This window comes from Syngnathus typhle, linkage group LG2 (genome assembly GCF_033458585.1).
Source record: "Syngnathus typhle isolate RoL2023-S1 ecotype Sweden linkage group LG2, RoL_Styp_1.0, whole genome shotgun sequence".
Taxonomy (NCBI): domain Eukaryota; kingdom Metazoa; phylum Chordata; class Actinopteri; order Syngnathiformes; family Syngnathidae; genus Syngnathus; species Syngnathus typhle.
The window spans coordinates 14,515,505-14,535,459 of NC_083739.1; the positions used below are offsets into that span (position 1 = coordinate 14,515,505).

Here is a 19,955-nt window from a genome sequence, read left to right on the forward strand (position 1 = left end):
TGACATCAATAATGCGTTATTACAAAGTTCAGGGATTATATATATATATATATATATATAATAATAATATATAATAATATGTGTATATAAAAAAATCGAATCAATTACATTTCACAATATTTTTTTAACTTTTATTATACTGAGCTTTAATGACTGAATACAATGTAAGCAAGTGAAATATCACATCTCGATTAAATTAATATACCACATATGTGAGAAAACTGATTACATAGAGACACCATGGGAACACTGGCTCTTGTGTATTTTCTCATGTAAAAGCTGGTTGAGGTCTCGAATAAAGGGAATAAAAACTGGAATTCAAGGCCATAATTATCTCCCTTGTCCAAAGGTAAAAATACAATTTACTGTCACTTCCCTCTGCAGTGGTTTCAGGGCACCCATTTCAATAAACATCACAACCAGCTTCAACCAATTTAAAAATTGAAGAACCACAAGTAAACATCCTACAGTAGAAATATATGCAGTCAAGCAATCTTTTTTTAAATTTGCGTTAAATCGTACTGCATAGTCATTTATTACTCCACATCATTTACCCTAGAAACTAATTACAATTCAAGGTCAAATACTGAACCTAATATTGCAACTAAAGGAATTCTCAACACAGTCGTGTGACAAGTACAGTGGATATAGGTTAATGCTCGAATGATTTTCTTGACAAGCGAATTTCACCCTCTTTATACCGTGCCTCCAGAATATCTTACTTTTGAATCCAGCTTTCTTTTCTTCTTCAAAATAACTATTTTCTAGTTTTCATCACAACAGCAAATATCTTGAAAATGCGTTGGCATTAAGGAGGAAAACAAAAAGGCAATCAAAAAGTAAAACGTGTGCAGCTTAACTCCATGCAAATGTTGACAAATATCTGTAATTTGTAGCTTTAAGGCATAGACATGCAAAAAAAGCAAATGCATGGAATGTTATTTTATATTTAAGCACTTTAAAAAAAAAAAAGTATACACAAATGTGCTGGATAAAACATTTTTCATTAAACCGTTCAAATATGTAACTACCACAGTAGCTATATTAGCTAAAAGGAAAAAGTCTACACATCCCTATATTCAAAATGCCAAGGTTTCAAAAAAACAATGTGGTCAAAATCAATTGATGACAAAAGATGACCCAAACCTGTCAAGGCACTTGAACAAGTACAATGATATCTACTAATGCTGCAGGTGATTTCATACAAAGAAACATTGGTGTTTAGACAAAGTACTTTCAAGCATCAGGCTAAAATTCTTTTTGACAAGTTCCTCTTGCAGTTGCAAAGCCCAAGCTAGCTTTAAGCTATTTAGTAGTAAAGTTAATACAAGTTGGTAGCAATAATCATGTGTTTGTAAGCCGTCTTTGTCACAAGCTAAAGAAGCCGGGCCAATGAGTGAATGTGCAGGAATAAAAAATAAAAGAAATTTAAGATGTCCAAAAAAAAAAAGCATGGAAACTTCTTTAACGTTGTGCTTAAATTGTGACTGTCGCTCACAAACGCTAGCAACACCACCACTTCAGGTGTCATCGTGTGAATGACAGACACTCTTCCCCTTATTAATAGCCACTGTCGGATGCAACGGACTAAATTGAAGCGTTTATTTTAGGGTAAATAGTAGTACAAAATAGTTTTTAGAATTCAATACAAACATTTGGTTTCAAGTAACGTTAGTCGGCATGAATTAACATAGGGAATTTCTGGGGAAGGAATGCAAAACAATACATTCTGGTTGAACAAATATCTTAGCTCTAACATTAAACTTGAATGTTTTTTTTCACATTAATTGACCACCACCCCTTTGGCCCATTTGATATTTTCGACTCAACTAAATTGACCCCTTTTGGGCCTGGTTTGGTTCCCCTTCTACTTTGCTTCCTGTGTGGCCTGCTTGCTACTTTATAGCACAAGACATAGGCCCTTTTTGCCGCGTCTCTTAGCCTGCAGTGCTGCCCTGGTGGCCATTTCAAACACTTCCCTCACGCCGTCCTTGGTCTTCGCTGAGCACTCCAGGTAGCCAAAGGCGCAGATTTTGTTTGCCATTTCCCTCCCTTCCTCTGACTTCACAGGTTCCTGGTAACCAGATGCCAAATGACATTATTATTATTTATATATATATAGAAAAACACACACGTATTTCTAATTTCCTAAAACATTACCTAATATTGTTGATAAAGGTTTAATGAATGGTGGCAGCTTTTTGGATGCTGGAACCAATTATTCCAAATATAACTCTTTACAATGGGATGTTTTGGTATGAAAGTCAACAGCGTCATAGACGGGATTGGTGCTGCTAGCTTGTCAGTATTATTGCTATTCTGTCACATGGGGTCATTAAGATCAGTTTAATGGACAGAAAAGCGAAATATGTTCAAATGACTGCTGCAAAAGAATCACGTCATAGAGCATCAATGTCCCTCACCTGTTTCATCTTTGCCAACTCTCGACGTGTGAGCTCATCATTGCGGAGGTCTTTCTTATTCCCCACCAGAATTATGGGGACATTGGGACAAAAGTGCTTGACCTCAGGTGTCCACTTCTCGGGAATGTTCTCTACATTGTACACAAATGAAAACTGCGTGTTAGACCCCCAGAGTAGATCAACATGAAAGAATAGCAAGCGGAAATGGCACCTAAACTATCGGGACTATCAACGGAGAAACACATGAGGATGACGTCTGTGTCGGGATAAGAGAGTGGTCGCAAGCGATCATAGTCCTCCTGACCTGCCGTGTCCCAAAGAGCCAGCTCTACCTGCAAATATTTCAAAAATGTGTCATTACAAATGTCATGGTAAGATGATTCACTTTGCTATTTGTCATTTAATGGTCTACTCTTAAAGATGGACACCATATAATGATTTCAGATACACTTTTCTGACCTCTATGTAAACACAAGAAATCTACCTGAAATTATGCAGACAATTGTTTGTTTTTTTAACATATGTTCACTGATAACAGCGGCAGGAGACATGTTTCTCTTGCAAACATGGCAATGACCAAAAGCTGCTGCAAGTAAACACTGTTCAAAGAATATTGGATTTCTGTAAGGAAAACCAGTAGACATTACCTGTCTCCCGTCCACTTCAATGTCAGCCACATAGTTCTCAAACACCGTTGGCACATACACTTCAGGAAACTGATCCTTGCTGAACACGATGAGCAGACAAGTCTTGCCACATGCTCCGTCTCCAACTATTACTAGTTTCTTTCGGATCGCAGCCATCTGAAGAAAGCACGCAAATGAAAATTGGGATAAATGACTGTAATGAGTCAGACATTTTTTGAAGCTTCTGTTTTTGTCCAAGTTATCGATCGACCTGAACACACCCTTCCTGAATCAGGCAAACAAAAAATATCACCTCTTGAACGTGAAATAAATTAAACTCCACAAATAGGGATCGAGTCCTGCCACATATACTGAAAAACCATGAAACTGACGGTAAATGTTAAAATACACAAACTATTGTTCCCCAACCGTTTCAGATCATTTTAAACTCAGTTTACATTCCCTTTAAGAATAAATGGATTAAAGATTAGACACACACAAAAACATTGGTGAATTTGTGAGTAATTGATGTGCTATGCGGGGATTACTGTATGATAGAACAGAAAGCAGAGCATCTGTTGCCACAAGGGTAAGTTAATTGTGACAGCGGATAAAGAGCAAGTAAAGTAAGGCTGTAAGGCTTTTTTCTTTCTTTTTTAGCTATGCTGTTATTATATTTCACAAGAACTAAGTCATGGTGCAGCTATGTTTGTGAGTGGAGGAGGCAGAGGCACTGTGTTGCTGCATTATGTATGAGTAAGCGGGACACCATTTGGATCGAATTATCATTTAAACATTTTTTTTCTTAAATTGCGTTGGTCCTTTATTGACGGGTTATTGATATTGACAAGAATCTCAATTGTAATTTTTTTTAACACTTCACTTCCTAAACAGTTGAAAAAAAATGGTGACAACGAATCGGCGACATATTGCCAACTCAACTATGGGTTACCGTTTACCAAGGAGACACATTTTTAACACAAAGAAAGGTAGAATCTGACTAGCCTCGTTTCAATGTGGCTTCCATTTGCTGTGTTCTTTTAATATTATGAGAGCTAATTTGTCGCCAACAAGAAGATAGCTGTTAGCGTTCTGCTAACAGCTAGCTTATTTTGGTCCCGTGGTATTTTATTTTTTTGTCCCTTGTCAAGCAACAGTTTGTATTCTGTACTTTCTAGCAGCGCCTGATATACACACAGAACAACAACGCATAACACAATTAAAACTATGAACCAACGTTTAATATTATACCTAAAATGTTAGCCTTGAAATACTCGCCTTTCTTTGGTTTTCCTGTCGAGGTTTATCAGTTCCTCCTTAAGCGCTGATAGATTGCGTCATCACCATGCATACTTTCAGCCAATAGGAAACAGTATCTTCATGCTCCGGCCCCGCCTTCAGTACGTGAGCTTTCAAATGGGAGCTTGTTTCACGTTGAAAATAAACAAGACCAGAATTGACGCGCAGTGAAGTAAAATATGTCTAAAAAGACCATTTGCACTCGTCAGGATGGCCACCTTGTTTATGTGTTTTCTTGATGGTAATACCCTAAGTATGATAATCCCCTAAGGAATCTATGCTAAAGCTTCTCCACTGCAATTCTTGTTTTTCTGTGTATCTGCAGTATCTGAGTATCTGCAGGGTTGCGCTTAGTATAATATAAAATCTCCCATTTAAAAAAGTGCGTCTTTGATGAGGTGGACAGATAAATACATGCCCTGATTTTCTTGAAAACTTAGCACAAAACGAAAAAATGCCTCACTTTATAAAGTAGTCCAAATAGTTTTCTAATTTTAAAGTGACCCATCTGAATACCAAAATTGTGTCAGACCGACCATCATGACTGGCTCATTTCTTTCTTCCTGTTTTTGTTTCTGAGGTTTTCAAAAGTTTGGGGAATTTCAGCGTTTGCGTAGGTAGGGGGCGCTGGTGATTTTGACTTATGTGAAATCGGAACCAATAAACGTCGAGGTAACGAGCACGAAGGCAGCGATTGGATCGTTTAAAAAGCACCGCCATTGGGTTATGCATTTTAAAACTTCCAGAATAAACACCACACACTGTCCGTAGCACTTTGTCTCTCGCATATATACCGTAAGTATTTTTTTAACAGTACTTTAATAACTTTTCACTCAGCGGTAATAAGAAGCATACTTTTAAATTGCTAAACAATGGTTTATTATTTTAATGTGCTTCAACTTTAAGAAACGCTTCACGCAACGCGGTCGCCTGTTTATGCATATTCGTCAACTAAGCTTAAACGTTTGTTCCGCTACAAACTAATATTTTGTTCACACTTTTTGGTGGACATATACAGTATTTTTATTTGCAGTGCTTTTAGGCGAAATGGCTGATGACTGTCCTGCGGGCAGATATGATTTCGACGCGCCTTCCCACGTCGTCGACTTAAAGCAGTTAGCCAACGAGTCTTTCGATGATGCATGGTTCGGTAAGTATTCACTCAGTGTGACTTGATATATTTTTTTCTATAATATGGCTGATCGATTGACAGCAGCAAATTGTGATCGAAAGTGGGTTACGCCCTATTTTGGCTTTGGTCTGCTCCTTAGCGGACATCCATTAATATACGTATCTACAGGATCGAATATGAAGCTGCTTTGTCCAAACCGTAGCTACCAAATTAAGCAGAATTACTATAGATGCAAAACATATTGCCCTGTCCTACATAAGTACAAAATGGAAACGATTATGCAGGACATCAAATGTAGGCCCTGGTTATGATGTGGTGAAGGAAAGTTTACAGTAAAATGAGGGGTTTGTCCAAAGGGAACACTATTGAAAGTTGACTGTAACAAATATTTGGGTGTCTGTCAAGTAATTGAAATTCAATTGTGATTATTACACACTATGATAATGCATTAATATCCAATGTAGTATCTTTTTTAAATTTTTTATACAATAAACCATATTCAGATTTATGACTCAAATTCCAGCGCAAAAGAGCCACTTGTTTGCAGAAAGCTGGGCTCACCCTTAGGCCAGTAATATGAGGTACGGAGGGAGAGGGCTGGCACACTGCCCCTAAACTAGCAAATGTACTGTGGCAAGAAATATCCTGTGAAAAGATTGGGTAATCAAACTGACAGTCATGTTTTACTTCTTAAAATTACAAACATGTTAAGTCATTTTAAGTGACATCTTCTAAAACTATGGCGCCTTCTACAAAAAGCACTTTCTTTGTTTACTTGTTTGTTAATTTAGAATTGGTCAATACTGATTTATTTTTACAGATCGACAAGCCATCGAGCAGCCACATTGTGGAACCCCTAATCCTACAACCATTGCAGGCCCAATGAGAGTTCCGGTTACAGGTGCTGGTTAGTTTTATGTTGATGTGACCTTGTACATTGCTTTCCAATTGACAGAGACACACATAATGTTGCTCTGGCTCTCAAAGAAACACCACAGAGTGTTGGTTGGTTTGTCTTGTAAGGTAAACATCAAGGATTTATGCCATAGAGCTAAGAATGCGACCGGTTCTCTTGAAACGTCTATGCTCCTCCTGTATGTCTCGCGCGACCACATAAGTGATTTAGACTTGCATTAGCATTGTTTGTTATTTTCAGTTTTAAAGTCTGCTGACTCCAAACCACATGACAGTGGTGCAATGGGGAAAACGCAGCCCAAAGATGAACCAAGCAGGTGCCTGTCTGACGCGTGCGTGACTTTTTTTTTTTATCTCTCGTAACTGGAATGATGTGCACATGTTGCTGTTGGAACTAACATTTCGTTCTTTTAGAGGTTCAAAGCGGAAGTTGCCAGATGGTCCGTCTTCACGGCGTTCTAAAGTGTCTAAAAGGTAAGTGCTTATTCCTTAAATTGGCGTGAAAAAATAAAGATGAAGTGGCAAAGGGCAGAAGAGGCCGCTATGTTGACCTTTTCAGTATTTCAATGAAAACCTTGTGTTAGGGTTTACAGTGGGTTTAATGGCTAAGCTGCTGGTGGTGGAATACTTTGATTATAGAGGTGTGGTATCATCGGTCATGCTTAATTTAACCGTAACAGTGCTGAGGACCAAGTAGAGATCTGCAGTGACGTCAACAATGAAGCAGAAGCAATTTGTGATGGAGAAACTGAATTGACTTCATCGGAGAGTCTCCCTCAAGAAGAACCTTGCACATCAGTAAGTAACATCGCCACCTAGAAGTCTGTTAAATGCTGTTGTGGTAATTCATGGAGAGGGCGTTTACTGGCCTTAACGTTCCCAAGGATCCATAGAACAACGTGCTATATATAGAATGCATACCAACTTCCTAAAATGTTTGCATTGTGTGCATCTGATGTCCACCGCAGCTAAAATGCACACACAAATCATTGTTAATGCTAGAAAAAACAGGCCACATATGTGGTGAGCAGTTTGATTGCTCCCTGCATCTCACAGGATTGCATCTGTTTTGTTAGACACACGTGCTCGGTGGTTGCAGTGTGGGCAAACCTGGCAGGCCACTAAAAAGTAACAAGACAAAGGTGGTCAAATCCGTCTACGTACCAGTGGCCGAACACATCATGCAGTTACAGAAGCGAACCCCTCAACGCTTCCGTGAGCTGAGTCGGGTTGAAAGAGCCAAAGGTGTTGGAAGTTTGTTCTGTTGTGCACAGTATGTATATTTAGTGATAGACACAAGAAATTCAGACGCCCGTTTTCAAATGATTCTAACAGGACCGCCAAAAGCAAAGGTCCAGCGATTGCAGCTCACTCGACCTCAGTCTCCAAAGTTCGCAACAAGACTGAGGAGCCGACCCATCGGAGTTAAGAGCAGTGCTCAACTGGAGGCTGAAAAGGAAGAGGAACGTCTCAAGTAAGCTCAGTCAGCACACTTAAGCAGGAGGATGCGCACGTTTACACTGTTTAAATAGTGTTATGTTTTTAAAGGAGTCCTTTTATTTAAACTAAAAATGTTTGGTCCCGCATTTAAAAAGGTCAACTTTCAAAGCCCAAGAGCTGAAGAAAAAAATTCTTGAGAGAAGAGACTCTGTGAAGAAACCGGTGGTGAAGGATCCCACTGTACAAGAGGCTTTCACCATGCACATTGAAAAGCGGCTCCAGGAAAGGCAGGCAAGCAAACCCCAAGATGAGCCCCAGTCTGCGTTCAAAGCACAAGAACTGCCCAAGAAGATCCTGCAAGGAGTAGTGGTGAGTTCTAATAATAATAATAATAATAATTCATTAGATTTGTATAGCGCTTTTCAAGAACCCAAAGATGCTTACAGGGAATTGGACTCTGTTGTAGTTGTAGATCAGAAGGTGTGGCTCATATTTGTCAATGCCTTGAGAAGCCTTTTGAGACTGTTTTTGTCATTTAGCTGTGATGCTTTGTCAACAGGGAGTGCCAATGAAGAAAGTGAAACACGCAACCGTGCCTCATTCACCAGCCTTCACCCTCCCAAAGAAAGAGCGTGTTGACGTGAAAGCCGAAGAGGTGAGGACCTTGTGTTCAGCCAGCGCTTGAGTGGACTTCCTTTGCCGTCCTGCATGGAATGACACTGAGACCTCTTTTCAGGTGAAACCTGTGCCTTCAGTCAAGCATACTCCAGTTCCTCAATTTGGCACGCCATTCCAGCCCATGCTGCAGGACAAGCGGCACACGGAGGTGTGTCCTTTCTCATTTGAGCAAAGGGAGCAAGAGAAGAAGAAACTCAAGGAGATCAGTGAGCAAAAGGAGCAGGAGGTAAGATTCCATTAGCCACTTGGCCCTCCAAATGTTCCTACAAGAAACAGTGGGAATGAATAAATTATCACCTGCAGGTTCCAGTGTTCAAGGCTCATCCATTGCCATACTTTGACAAGATCAATCTCCCTGAAAAGAAGAAGCTGGAGCTCACAAAGCCCGAGCCTTTCAGACTTCTGCTGGATGAACGTGGATCAGTCAAGAATGACCGCTTGGAACAAATGGTACTCAAGAATATGTAACACTCAACCGGTCGATAATGCTCGCATTAAGACAATACATGGGTAAATATTCATCGCTGGTAGAGCTACACTAGGGCCATTGGGCAATTTTCCTAATTTTCTTTGCCATTTGAAGAAAATGAACCTTTTTAGTCCTAATGTGTTTATTGGGATAGGAGACTATCTTGTTTGTTCCAAATCTGCTTGGCTTCCCGAGAGAATGGACCTCATTTGTTTTTTCTTGGTTGCTTGAACACATGATTTAAAGGCAATTTGATTGACAAGGTTCCTTCTAAAGTGTCGACTAATAAACTTTTCTTTTGAGTAGATGAAAGAGGAGGAGAAAAAAATAAAGGATGCAGCAATATTTAAAGCCAGGCTGAACAAAGTCACCCACAAAGAACCTTTCCAGCCGAAAAAGGAGGATCGCCCCCCAGTAGGTAAGATGTGCTGGTTTGTGAGTTCTTATTACCACAAGGTTAGAATGAGCGAGCGGGAAGGCTGAAGGTGAAGCAATGCTTTTCTGGCGGACCCACCTGTGAACTTGATTGTTCCATAGTCGTGGAGTCTTTTGAGCTGGCAACCGAGCAACGTGCCCGAAACCGTGAAAGGTTTCAGGAGCATCTTTGTCAGAAGGAGGCTGACGAAGCACTTCGACAGGAGAGACTGAAGAGGGAGGAAGAGGAGAAGCTGAAACAAGAGCTCGCTGAACTTCGACACCAACAAGTGCGTAAAGATTCATCACATTCCTCTTTTGGTGTCTGTCCCAGCTCCCTCTAAAGAGGTTATCAGATAAAGTGCTCTTAAGACATGTGGAACAAGATGTACATTTTACGAACATTGTAAAACTCCAAATTTTTGAATGTGAATTAAAGCAACATACAAAAACCGATTTGGGTTGTGTAACCAATAAATCAGCTCTTGATCGTGATGAAAATAGTCTAGAAAAAAAAAAAAGATCCTCGCTATAGATATATTTATTCATACATTTAGTGAAAGCCAAAGCATCTCTTACTGCTGTGGTCACCTAAATATTTGGCCTAATTGAGGGGGGGCGTATACTTAAGATGTCCTACTTCTGACCCTGCAGGTCCACAAGGCGCAACCCATTCGCCACTACAAGACTGTGGAAGTGAAGAAAAGTGAGGTTCCACTCACAGTCCCACAGTCGCCAAATCTTTCTGACCGCTTCCGCTTGTAATCATCCTTCCTTTTATTGTTATTTCCAGTATTTGTAGTTGCCGTTTTTACAATAAAGTTCGAATAAGCATTCCCAGTTTTTGAGCAATATATGCACACATTGGTTTGTCCACTCTGGTGCCTGCAAGGATGGCAGTTCAACAGGCTGCTTTAGAGGGTTTGATAATGTCTGACGTAAGGGCACAGTCTGCCTATTTTTAAGAACGGGGATTGGCATAGTTGTAAGAATTATATACAGTGAAGATGGAAGTCTAGGCAAGAGGAAATTATGCAATTCCATAACGTTTTGCTCAACAAATGTCATAAAGGCCTTTCAATAACTGTTGTTTTTGCAGTGCTATAAGTGCTTTAGACTGTGCAATATGGTCAGGATTGACAGTAAAGCTTTTATTGCTCATCTTTAAAAGACAGTTAAGGCAAAAAGGTGGAACACTTCAATCTTGTGAATGTTGAGAAATAGTTTTGTCATAATCGGTGTTGACATTTGCGGCCAACAAAAGCTATAAATGACTCAATGTCAACATTCACACTTGACATGGAAAAAATAAATATTAATAATTGTTTGACAGGACAACTGTGGGTCACAAAGTCTCATATGTACAATTTTAAGTTCACTGGCCCAAGTTCCCTTTTTTGCATCATAAAATACACATCTTTAAGGCAGGCACAATGCGTAGTAGACAGTGAATCAACTACGAAGCCGCCAACGCTGCTTAATCAAATGCTTAGAGACAAAGTCAACCCAAGAATGTTGTTTGTAATATATTCTGCAGCCTAACTAGTTACCGATTGTCGGTTTCGGAATTTGAATTAAACAGGACTTACTTAAAATGACATCAGTTGCGAGATGGGTAAAAATGGGTGAATTTTTCTGCTTAACTCATACAAAGAAAATGTTGGGGTTGACCTCTTTAAATATGCTGCCTGTGGGCATCAGTTTTGATGAGCGAGAGTTCAAGGATCCACAAACGACACTGCGATGTAGCGGACGCCAGATGTGGTGGGCAGGCCTTCGTGGTAGTGGGTAAGGCGGCCCGGGTGCATGATGGCCCAGCCTTTGCGCGGTGCTTCCACGGCGCAGTCGTAACGGATGAACCTGCAGCCGCCACCCTGAGGTCAGAGTCACACATTAGCTACACATGCAGCGCTGTGGAACAGATGCATAGCTCATATGGTACACTTGGGCATAGTTGCCAACAATTAGTTATGAATATCTGCTTTACATCTTGGCTTTTCTTTCTTTTTTTACCTATAACGGCTGGCGGTTTTCTGACAAATTGGATGAATACAAAAACAAACTTAAGCACACTCAAATTGATCTTTTGCTTTTTTTTTTTAGTTCACCTGCAGAAAATGCTGGCTGGTGTTTGACTCTTTAAATTTAAACATGCTGCACAGTTTACTCAATATTTCAAAATACGTATGGGATTATATGTAGAATTTGGAAAAGAAAATACACTAACCCTGGCAATAGTATCACTAAAATAAATATACTATACACAAGAATGAACACTTTTATAGTCACAGTATACCACAATATACATTATCATTATTAGCTAGCCCAGTATATTGAAGATGCAGGGAAATGAGATGGATGCAATGACAAGACCATAAATCATGCAAAAGAACATACAAATAGAGAAAAAAATGAAATGGGGAAAATGTGAAACACCAGGGATGCCAGCCAAAGAACTGTGATTGTCTTTTAATGGGAACTGCCTTGGGTAAGGTCCTTCTATTCTACAGGAGGCATTCCTGATCTGTGCTGTACAAAGTCCCCCACCCCAAATATTCTCTTTTGTCCTACATTTTGGGGCAATTTAACCGTAACTTGTCAAAACGTCCAATTTGTACCAACCTCCAATTCCACTCACCTCGTAATCAGGGCCCCTCTGATTGAGAGCTATATTTATAGTGAATGTGGAGGAATCATGATGTGGCCTCAAAAGGGGCTGCTCATCGGGCTTATATCTAACTACAAAGGCCAAGTTTAAATCAACCTGCAAACACAAATAAGAAAGACGGAAAGTCATGCAAGCATTCACAGAGACTGCTCGAGTGGCCACACCAGGAGAGCGTGTGGCCGTACGAGCGCCGGCCGGCGCAACTCTTGCTCAAAGCAAGCTTCGAGCCTGCTTCCGCATCCAGCAATCAGGCCCACAGATGGAGAAGAAGAAGCAGAGATGGGTGCACCCGCATCGTCAGTTCCCGAGGCTTCTATTTCTGCGAGCTCCTTCCCCATTTACCTGGTAGTCAACCTCTTTGCTGTTGAGAGCTATATTTATAGTGAATGTGGAAGCGTCATGGTGAGGCTCGAGCAGCGGCTGCTCGTCAGGTTTGTACCTGACCACGAAGTTCAAGGGAGTAGCGCACTGGAAGAACACATGTTTTGTCAACAACAATAACAAAGTGGAGGGACCCAATAAGCTTGCGGAATTCTGGCTAAGTTCTAAAGTTGGAAACCTTCTGGGAATTAAGGTTAAAGAAAGAAAGTTGGTTGCTGCTGGCTAGGGAACTTTGATCAAATACATTTTTTGTATATTTGTACTGAGGGAAGCCAAAATTGGAATACATAAACAACAAGCAAGCTTTGGATCCGCTTTTGTCAGACAGACACCATTGTAAGTATTTACTTGAGTACTCACCGATACCAAGCCGCGATACCAGTCCTATTTACAGTATCACACATAGTATTAACACATTGACAGATTAAGTGTGAGCAAAGACCTGAGAAAGTCTGACTCATCTGTCCTTGATTTTCAGGATCTACTGGCTGCACATATATTAGCTTGTACGATAATTCTATTTTTCTGTTACAAAAGCGTAACCCATGGTTGAGTAGCCTTCGCAGTTGTACGTATGTCAGCCAACCTTCCCTTTCAATCTCTGCAGTTGGATTGTAATGCTCTGGAATCCAGACAGCAGCCTTCTCAAAATCCAATTTCCTGGATTTGTGGTACTACAAAGCTCCCTCCCGTTGTAGCTCTCAGGTAGCATTGAACACTTTTAATCCGTCATAAATGACAAAGATCTCACCTTGGTATGGTAACCAGGATACATTTGTTCTGTTATGGGAGCAATGAAATCCAGCAAGAACTGGCGCCATTCCTTATCAAAGTTGATTTGCTTCATGTGAATGTCAATGGTGGGGACATTCTCGTAGCCGCCTTGGATTCGATCGTCCTGGCAGTGCGACAATAATCACAGAGGGAAACATTATTTCTTATGCCTACTTATAAATATTTATTCACTCACACTAAGAGAAGGAAAACAAACGCTTAGAGATTCAATTATTGACACAAAAGATGATGACATTACCGTATTACCGCCTCCTGACCACTTCCCAAAGTGTTCCATTTCTTCAATCAGGTGGTCGCAGGCAATGTCGTTGAAAATTGGGAACCAGTATACATCTGGGCAAGGCTGGGGAACAGAAAGAGGTACAATTGCGCAATATGCGGAGACGTATTAAAACACACACTTTATACAGACTATCAAAGTATTTGAACATACATACACCAATTGCAAGCATAATATAAACAGAAAGTACTTTTCTAGAAATAAAGAAGATGTGGAGAAGACAAAAAATGAAGAACTGAGAAGGCAACTGTACGTTAACTCACAGTTTCAATCATTTTTCCTCTCATGATTTGAGTGTAGTTCTCATGAATGTAGCGTTCCTGCCAGTCCTGAAATCACCCCAAAACATCATTTTCAGGTCCTCTGGACAGTTGTGTAACTGTACAATTGTATAACCAAAACAACTTGAACTCATTTCCAAAGGTCGTAAAACTGTCCAGTATACACCAATCAGGTTCCGCTGAGGAATTCTCACCTTGGGATTTTCAAAGATCTGCCACAGATCATTATGCAGATGACTGGTCTGATAGTTTTCTGTTGATAGGACGTGTCCAAAAGTCTCCATGTTGGTTACATACATGAAGACTCCCTGACAAGGAAGGCAAAGCATTAATGTTCTGAAAGCAATTGAGATAAAATCTTGGATTTTTTTTTTCAAAAACAAATCATTCCAAGGAGCTAATATTGCTCATATATTCCATTTACCTTGTCCCGAACATGTTGGCAGAAGGCCATGTCAGGGTCATTGGGATTTGAATGAAATAGATCATCGTCTGAAAGCTCCGAGCGGAGGAGGCTGGCCTTCATCAAGTACACGTTGGTTATATATGGAACGTTCCATATTCCTCTGCAAACCCAAGCGAGCGTCTTGGATCATTCACAGCACCAAGTGTTCATCGGAAAATGTAACCTCATCGACATTTAAGCATCTTACACCCTGTGTCCTTGCACCAAGTCCACGTAGTCCTCAGACCTGGCGTAGTAGCCATCTGCACTCAGGGCTCCCCAGAAGTTGCTCCAAAGTCGGCCAATTCGCGTCAACAATGGCGCCACGATAGGCCTAAAAAGTATTTAAGGTTCTTATAGTAACTACAAATCAACCTAAATATTTAGATAAAGAAAAACTATTGCATACAGAGTGAGGTGATCATAATTAATATTCGATACTTATACTTGCAGGTTTTGCTCGATGAGAATTTTGAGTGTGTTCTCATTCGTCAAAGCAACCTCAGCGTCCAAGCTGAAGAAATAGTCGCAGTCCTTCTCCTTCCTGCACATATTGCTGAAATAGAGAGGGGGGCGGGGGAGAAGTTAATTTTGTTCCCATGTCACTTTTATTTAGCTCTTGACACTCACAAGCCCTTGTTGCGTGCAGTTGTGCCATCTATCTCATGTTTGGGATCAATATATCTGATATCCAGGTAAAGACCTCCGTGGTCATGCAGGAAAGAGCCAACCTCACGCTCGTGATGAGGTTCCTTGAGCAGAAAAATGAAAGATATAATTCAAGTATAGAGCAGGAGGCAACATTTTGTGCATTACAAATTGGAACAAATAAAATGGAAAAAAAAATAGGACAGTATGCGTTCATTCGATCAACATTTTGGTAGCATTAAACTGATTAGGAGAGCAAAATCTAAAGCGTATGCTCCGTTACCTTGTTGAAAATGAAGAGCTTGAGTCTATTCTTAGGATACTGAAGCTTCACCAGGCGTTCAAAAAACACACTGAGAAACGGGGTGGGCTGCTGAATGAAGATACCCATCATCACCAAAGGATATTCATTTTCCTGAGGGGAAGAAAGCATTTATTGAACACACGCAACAAACAGAACATGGTCAAGATTGAATTGCTTACATTGGAAGACAATGTTGTTTCGAACCTCGACTAACCTTGAGATTCTCGAGTGGGAGGAGATCGTCACGACACACTGTGCAGCCCATCTCAAATGTCCATGCGTTTGGTATGTAGTTGCCGAGATAGTTGAGCTGAAGCTAGAAGGCAAAGTCTTCTTTTAGGTTATCTCATTCACAGATGAATATCATATTAGTAGGAAAGTAACCAAAATCCTTCAAAAGGGAATTTAACAAGATTGTGGATCAAATTTATCCACTTTAAAAAAAAAAAAAAAAAAAAAAAACATTTTCTTTTTTTTTTTTTCCAGAGAGAAGTAACAGAGGTTTGCTTCTTTGTGTTTGCCACATTATTCTGAAAGACATGACGGCTTAAAGTCGGGTACCTTGGTCGGTCCGTTCCCATGGATGATGACCGGTAGTGTATCGTACAGCAAATTTCTGGCCCGTACTCGTCGATCTTCAAATTTTAGCACCACTTCATCTGGAAATACAGTACACACAAATCGCTTAACATTGACTAGTGGACTCTTGATTTATGTACTGCGCTGTGTTCTGGCACTCTATACAAGCAAATGGAGTTGAAAGTCCTGTTTCCATGTGACAGACAGAACACTTTGATTCCGTTGCAAGCATCACATCAAACTAACAAATTCCTTCCTTGGGGAAAAAAAAGCAGTAGAAACTGAGGCGCTCAGCTCAAGTTTAAACATGCTGTCCCTGACTGATAAAGCCTGAATTGTATATAATTCTTGATCCGGGATTAGGGAGTAAACAGGTTGATGAATAACTTTTAACTTTTGATGTTGTGAACCTTGAACGTGGCAGCCACCATTCAAAACTGATGAAAGCTTCTTGTACAATTCATCTCAAATAAAATAGATAATCTTGATGGGATGACCCCCCCCCCCCCCACCTGTAATTATGCAATTCTCTTTTGCACTAACTTCATTTTGCTCAACATGTAATATGCATAAAATATGGTTTGTATGTGTAATTGTATGAAGTACAGTCAGAAAAAGTGATGTTTCACATTATAAAGGACACAACTGAGAAAGGCAGAAAAAAAGAAAAAGTGTTATCGGAAGAGTGCACTTAACATTTTTAACACAACAGCTGCATTCAGTAAACAGCAGAGTGTGCCGTGTGCACCACACAGCAAGAAGTTAAAAAAGGTTTGACCACAGTTGGACAATAAAAGTCATTCACTCACCAAGAGCTCCATGAAGGTTTTGAAACAATCTGCATGTGCTGTCCAGTGTGATATTTACGGATTCCTACAACAACAAAAGCAGTCATCGATGCTTTAATTAATTGATGACATTTTCTGCGGTCATATAAAATAATATAACAACCCAAAAAGGAAAAAAAGACAAGCAGGACATTTCTTACTCTTTTCTCAGGGTTGATATAAATCTTGGTGAAAAACAGCTGATCGCTGTCGTTGTCTTCTCCCGCCCACTCAGCAAGCATTTCCTTGATGTTGGGAAGGTAGCCAATAAAGCCTGAGGGTGGTAACAATAAACTAGTGTAAAGAGGCGCCCTAACTTGCATACAAGCAGCCCTGAAACTGCCGAGGCTCATTACCACGACTAGGTTTGCCTTTTTTTGTGCTCATAAAAAAAATGTTCCTACAAAGAAACTTCTCCAGCTGTGAATACACCACATGACAACTACATGTTCTGCTAAAACAATCATCAAAGCTCAGACAGAAATCCTGAACTCGTGATCATCCAAAATGATTTCCTATGAATGAAAAACAAAATTTAATTAATGTAAAAAAAAATTGTGATGCCTACCGCCTGAGCCGAGAAACCTGTTGCCCTCCTGAACGTGTGGATGTTTGTCCTCCAAGTGTCTGTTGGGCCAGATCAGGGTCTCAGAGGAGAACACCACCTTGTGTTTGGCCTGCACAAACTTCTTTAGCAGCTCTTTAGGACCTGATGCGAAAATCACATCATAGCTGTGGAACACAAAAAGGAAAGTTACAATCCAGACACAGCAGTGGTGACCCCGAAAAAGATTTTCTCCTTCTCTGAGGTTACCTTGACAACAATGCTAGCAGTATGCAGAATACAGTAAACAAGTCTTACAGTTTTGAATTCAACAAAAGTATCCATTTACTTCCAAAAAGAAGGAAATGCTTCAAGAGGACACAGTTATTATTCAAGTAAAGACACATTACCTGTCAACAAAAACAATGATTTTATCCTCATCCTTCATTGTCTCCAGGGCAGCTTTAAGAATTCGTACTTTCTGACCACCCCCAGGAGACATGTCGTCACTTCCTTTCCATTTTTGATCCCGACCAAGGACCTGTAAACACACAAATAGCGTTAAGACACCAAGCTACTGTAGAAAAGTATAACAGTGCCCGATTTGTGGTGTCCTACCTTGACGGTATAATTAAAATGTTTTGCTGATCTCATGAAACGCTTGAATCCATCAGTCTCCTTAGTTGCAACAGTCACAATTACAATTTTATCTGGAAGACAGAATTCAAGAGGAACTCAGTCAGGAACTTATTATGGCATCTGAAGATGGCGTTCACATTCCATTTTGATTCAACATGATGAAAAATGTAGTAAAAACGCTTGTGGCACCATTGAGGATAATCTTGGGAGTTGTTGAAATTGGTGAAAGTCAAAAGAACAGTTAGCAAACTAATCTCACTCATGGACAATCCCGTACACGTAGAAATGACACTCAGGTGGAGCTCTTTCTATTATTCATCTCGTTTGTTAAAAGCATCTTTAGTACTTAACATATAACGCTGTATGATCTGTTCCATGCCAAACAACATCTTTTTATGCAAGAGAATTACTGCCAGTGAAGAAAAAAAAAAAGTGGGTATGACCGGATTGTGACTTTTCCCCCTCAGATTTCTGACTTTAAAGTGACAATTCTGACTTTAAAATCTTTAAAAACATTATGACATTTTATAAGGGTGTGAAATTTGTAAATGTTCTTTTTTTTAATGAAAGAGTCAGAATTCCCACTTTTTGACTTTATTCTCTGAATTTTGACTTTGGGAAATGTTTTGTAATTGTAATAGTTAGTAATCTACATCTCTAAAACATTCTGGAGCATTGAGTCTTGACAGGCATTTTTTTTCCCCTCGGAATTCTGAAATTATAAACTTTAAAGTGAGAATTCTCACTTTAAAGTTTATAATTTCGTTTTTTCCTCAGAATTCTGACTTTAAAGTGAGAATTCTCACTCTAAAGTGTGACATTTTATGGGGGTAATAAATATGTAAACGTTTTCTTTTGGGGGGGGGGGGATTCTGACTTGAAAGTATTCTGAGAATAAACTTCGGAACTCTCACTTTAAAGTGAGATTCCCACTTTCTGACTTTATTCTCAGAATTCTGACTTTAGCAATTGTTTTGTAATTATAATAACTGATCTTTTCCATCTCTAGAACATTCTGCAACCCCAGTTAAGCAGTGTTGAGTCTTCACAGGCACCGTGCTCATTTATAGTTTAATTCACTCTTTAGCTTCCACCGGTTGTTGGGCTCCACGCTACGTTCCATCCCATCCCACGGGAAACAAACAGGAACAGCCCTGTCCACGTCAGCGGCCCCCAGTGGCTTTTCCTTTAAGCGGGGGTGCCCACAAACATACAAAATTCCCTCCGTTACTGTCAAAAAGTTTTTCCCATGGCCACGGCTATTAAATAAATAAAATCTCAGCATCCTCCACCGGACAACCAAATAAACACAAGCAGCACGCGGAGATGTTTGCGCAGTATTCGACGTGGTGCGTTACACTTATAAGTTTGCCACTTATAAGAGTAACTAACACGGGCACGCCAGCAGCACAGCTCCGCTTTCCGTCTTACCTTCTCGGTCTTGCTGCTCCTCACAATCGCGTAGAGGACCGAGTGAGATGAGAAGAAGGACGAGGAACAACAGATGACAAAGCTTCATGATTAAATTGGACGCTTGCTTTGGATGGAGTGTGGAAACTGAGCGCGGAATTACTTTCCCTGCTGACCCGGCTATGTAAAGGGAGAGCCTTCCCCAATCCCCCCGCCCCTCTCTCTCTCTCTCTCTCTCTCTCTCTCTCTCTCTCTCTCTCTCTCTCTCTCTCTCTTTCTCTCTCTCGCTCTTTTTCCCTCTCTCTGACATTCATAAAGAGTTAAAAGTCTCTCTCTCTCTCTCTCTCTCTCTCTCTCTCTCTCTCTCTCTCTCTCTCTCTCTCTCTCTCTCTCTCTCTCTCTCTCTCTCTCTCTCACTCACTCTTTCTTGATAACCAACAACAGGAATAAAGCAAAACCAGAGCTTCCATTCATGCTCGGTGGACTGCCGTGACGTAATGGGTGACTGCAATTCTGCACAGGCATGCTATCTAAACAAGTTGTAATTTGATTCAACCACCGTGTCAGCCCAGCTGTTCCTTGAACGAACGTGAGTTCCTGCACGCACAAGCAGAGAGGGTGGGCAGGACCACTGCCCCGCTAAAGCGCTCCCTGGATTACGTCCACTCCCCCTGACAAAAAAAGGCTTAAAATAGTCATATTTCTTTCCTTAAAAAAAGAATTACTTCATGATTCATATATATATATATGAATATATA

The 19,955-nt window shown here is 40.3% G+C and overlaps 3 protein-coding genes across 9 annotated transcripts; 1 reads left to right on the forward strand and 2 right to left on the reverse strand.

The window, feature by feature from the left end:
- Positions 1-104: 104 nt before the first annotated feature.
- On the reverse strand, positions 105-4,488 carry LOC133149896 (rho-related GTP-binding protein RhoA-C-like). 2 transcript variants are annotated; one of them, XM_061272110.1, is made up of 5 exons: positions 4,328-4,488; positions 3,071-3,226; positions 2,635-2,755; positions 2,424-2,554; positions 105-2,074 (listed from the first exon to the last, which is right to left on the reverse strand). In XM_061272110.1, exons 2-5 carry the CDS (start codon positions 3,224-3,226, stop codon positions 1,901-1,903), a joined length of 582 nt encoding a protein of 193 aa, XP_061128094.1. In that variant the 5' UTR covers positions 4,328-4,488; the 3' UTR covers positions 105-1,900. The 2 variants fall into 2 exon arrangements, with proteins under 2 accessions (XP_061128094.1, XP_061128095.1); XM_061272111.1 differs by having other exon boundaries at positions 4,301-4,414.
- Positions 4,489-5,006: 518 nt separating this feature from the next.
- Positions 5,007-10,236, forward strand: tpx2 (TPX2 microtubule nucleation factor). Of its 5 annotated transcripts, none has more exons than XM_061272100.1 (15): positions 5,007-5,143; positions 5,367-5,498; positions 6,301-6,387; positions 6,637-6,727; positions 6,810-6,869; positions 7,076-7,193; positions 7,472-7,640; positions 7,731-7,869; positions 7,991-8,204; positions 8,395-8,490; positions 8,572-8,739; positions 8,817-8,963; positions 9,289-9,400; positions 9,520-9,686; positions 10,051-10,236. In XM_061272100.1, exons 2-15 carry the CDS (start codon positions 5,396-5,398, stop codon positions 10,159-10,161), a joined length of 1,782 nt encoding a protein of 593 aa, XP_061128084.1. In that variant the 5' UTR covers positions 5,007-5,143; positions 5,367-5,395; the 3' UTR covers positions 10,162-10,236. The 5 variants fall into 5 exon arrangements, with proteins under 5 accessions (XP_061128084.1, XP_061128087.1, XP_061128086.1 ...); XM_061272103.1 differs by having other exon boundaries at positions 6,637-6,712; XM_061272102.1 differs by having other exon boundaries at positions 6,301-6,381.
- Positions 10,237-10,526: 290 nt separating this feature from the next.
- plod1a (procollagen-lysine, 2-oxoglutarate 5-dioxygenase 1a) lies at positions 10,527-19,444 on the reverse strand. 2 transcript variants are annotated; one of them, XM_061272098.1, is made up of 19 exons: positions 19,219-19,444; positions 17,767-17,858; positions 17,559-17,689; positions 17,173-17,336; positions 16,766-16,878; positions 16,587-16,650; positions 15,760-15,857; positions 15,413-15,514; positions 15,178-15,309; positions 14,877-14,998; positions 14,698-14,802; positions 14,455-14,580; positions 14,226-14,367; positions 13,996-14,109; positions 13,784-13,849; positions 13,479-13,583; positions 13,197-13,343; positions 12,035-12,160; positions 10,527-11,270 (listed from the first exon to the last, which is right to left on the reverse strand). In XM_061272098.1, exons 1-19 carry the CDS (start codon positions 19,304-19,306, stop codon positions 11,115-11,117), a joined length of 2,193 nt encoding a protein of 730 aa, XP_061128082.1. In that variant the 5' UTR covers positions 19,307-19,444; the 3' UTR covers positions 10,527-11,114. The 2 variants fall into 2 exon arrangements, with proteins under 2 accessions (XP_061128082.1, XP_061128081.1); XM_061272097.1 differs by lacking the exon at positions 12,035-12,160 and adding an exon at positions 12,407-12,532 and having other exon boundaries at positions 19,219-19,443.
- Between the last annotated feature and the right edge of the window lie 511 nt (positions 19,445-19,955).

Coding starts and splice junctions, on each gene's coding strand:
- LOC133149896 (XM_061272110.1), bottom strand. CDS start 3,226: ATGGCTGCGATCCGAAAGAAACTAGTAATAGTTGGAGACGGAGCATGT. Junction 2,756..3,070: donor TTGAAGTGGACGGGAGACAG/GTAATGTCTACT, acceptor AAATATTTGCAG/GTAGAGCTGGCTCTTTGGGA. Junction 2,075..2,423: donor AGTTGGCAAAGATGAAACAG/GTGAGGGACATT, acceptor TCTGGTTACCAG/GAACCTGTGAAGTCAGAGGA.
- tpx2 (XM_061272100.1), top strand. CDS start 5,396: ATGGCTGATGACTGTCCTGCGGGCAGATATGATTTCGACGCGCCTTCC. Junction 8,205..8,394: donor AGATCCTGCAAGGAGTAGTG/GTGAGTTCTAAT, acceptor CTTTGTCAACAG/GGAGTGCCAATGAAGAAAGT. Junction 8,740..8,816: donor GTGAGCAAAAGGAGCAGGAG/GTAAGATTCCAT, acceptor TATCACCTGCAG/GTTCCAGTGTTCAAGGCTCA.
- plod1a (XM_061272098.1), bottom strand. CDS start 19,306: ATGAAGCTTTGTCATCTGTTGTTCCTCGTCCTTCTTCTCATCTCACTC. Junction 14,581..14,697: donor ATTCTCATCGAGCAAAACCT/GCAAGTATAAGT, acceptor AATACTTTTTAG/GCCTATCGTGGCGCCATTGT. Junction 13,344..13,478: donor GGTCAGGAGGCGGTAATACG/GTAATGTCATCA, acceptor TCGCACTGCCAG/GACGATCGAATCCAAGGCGG.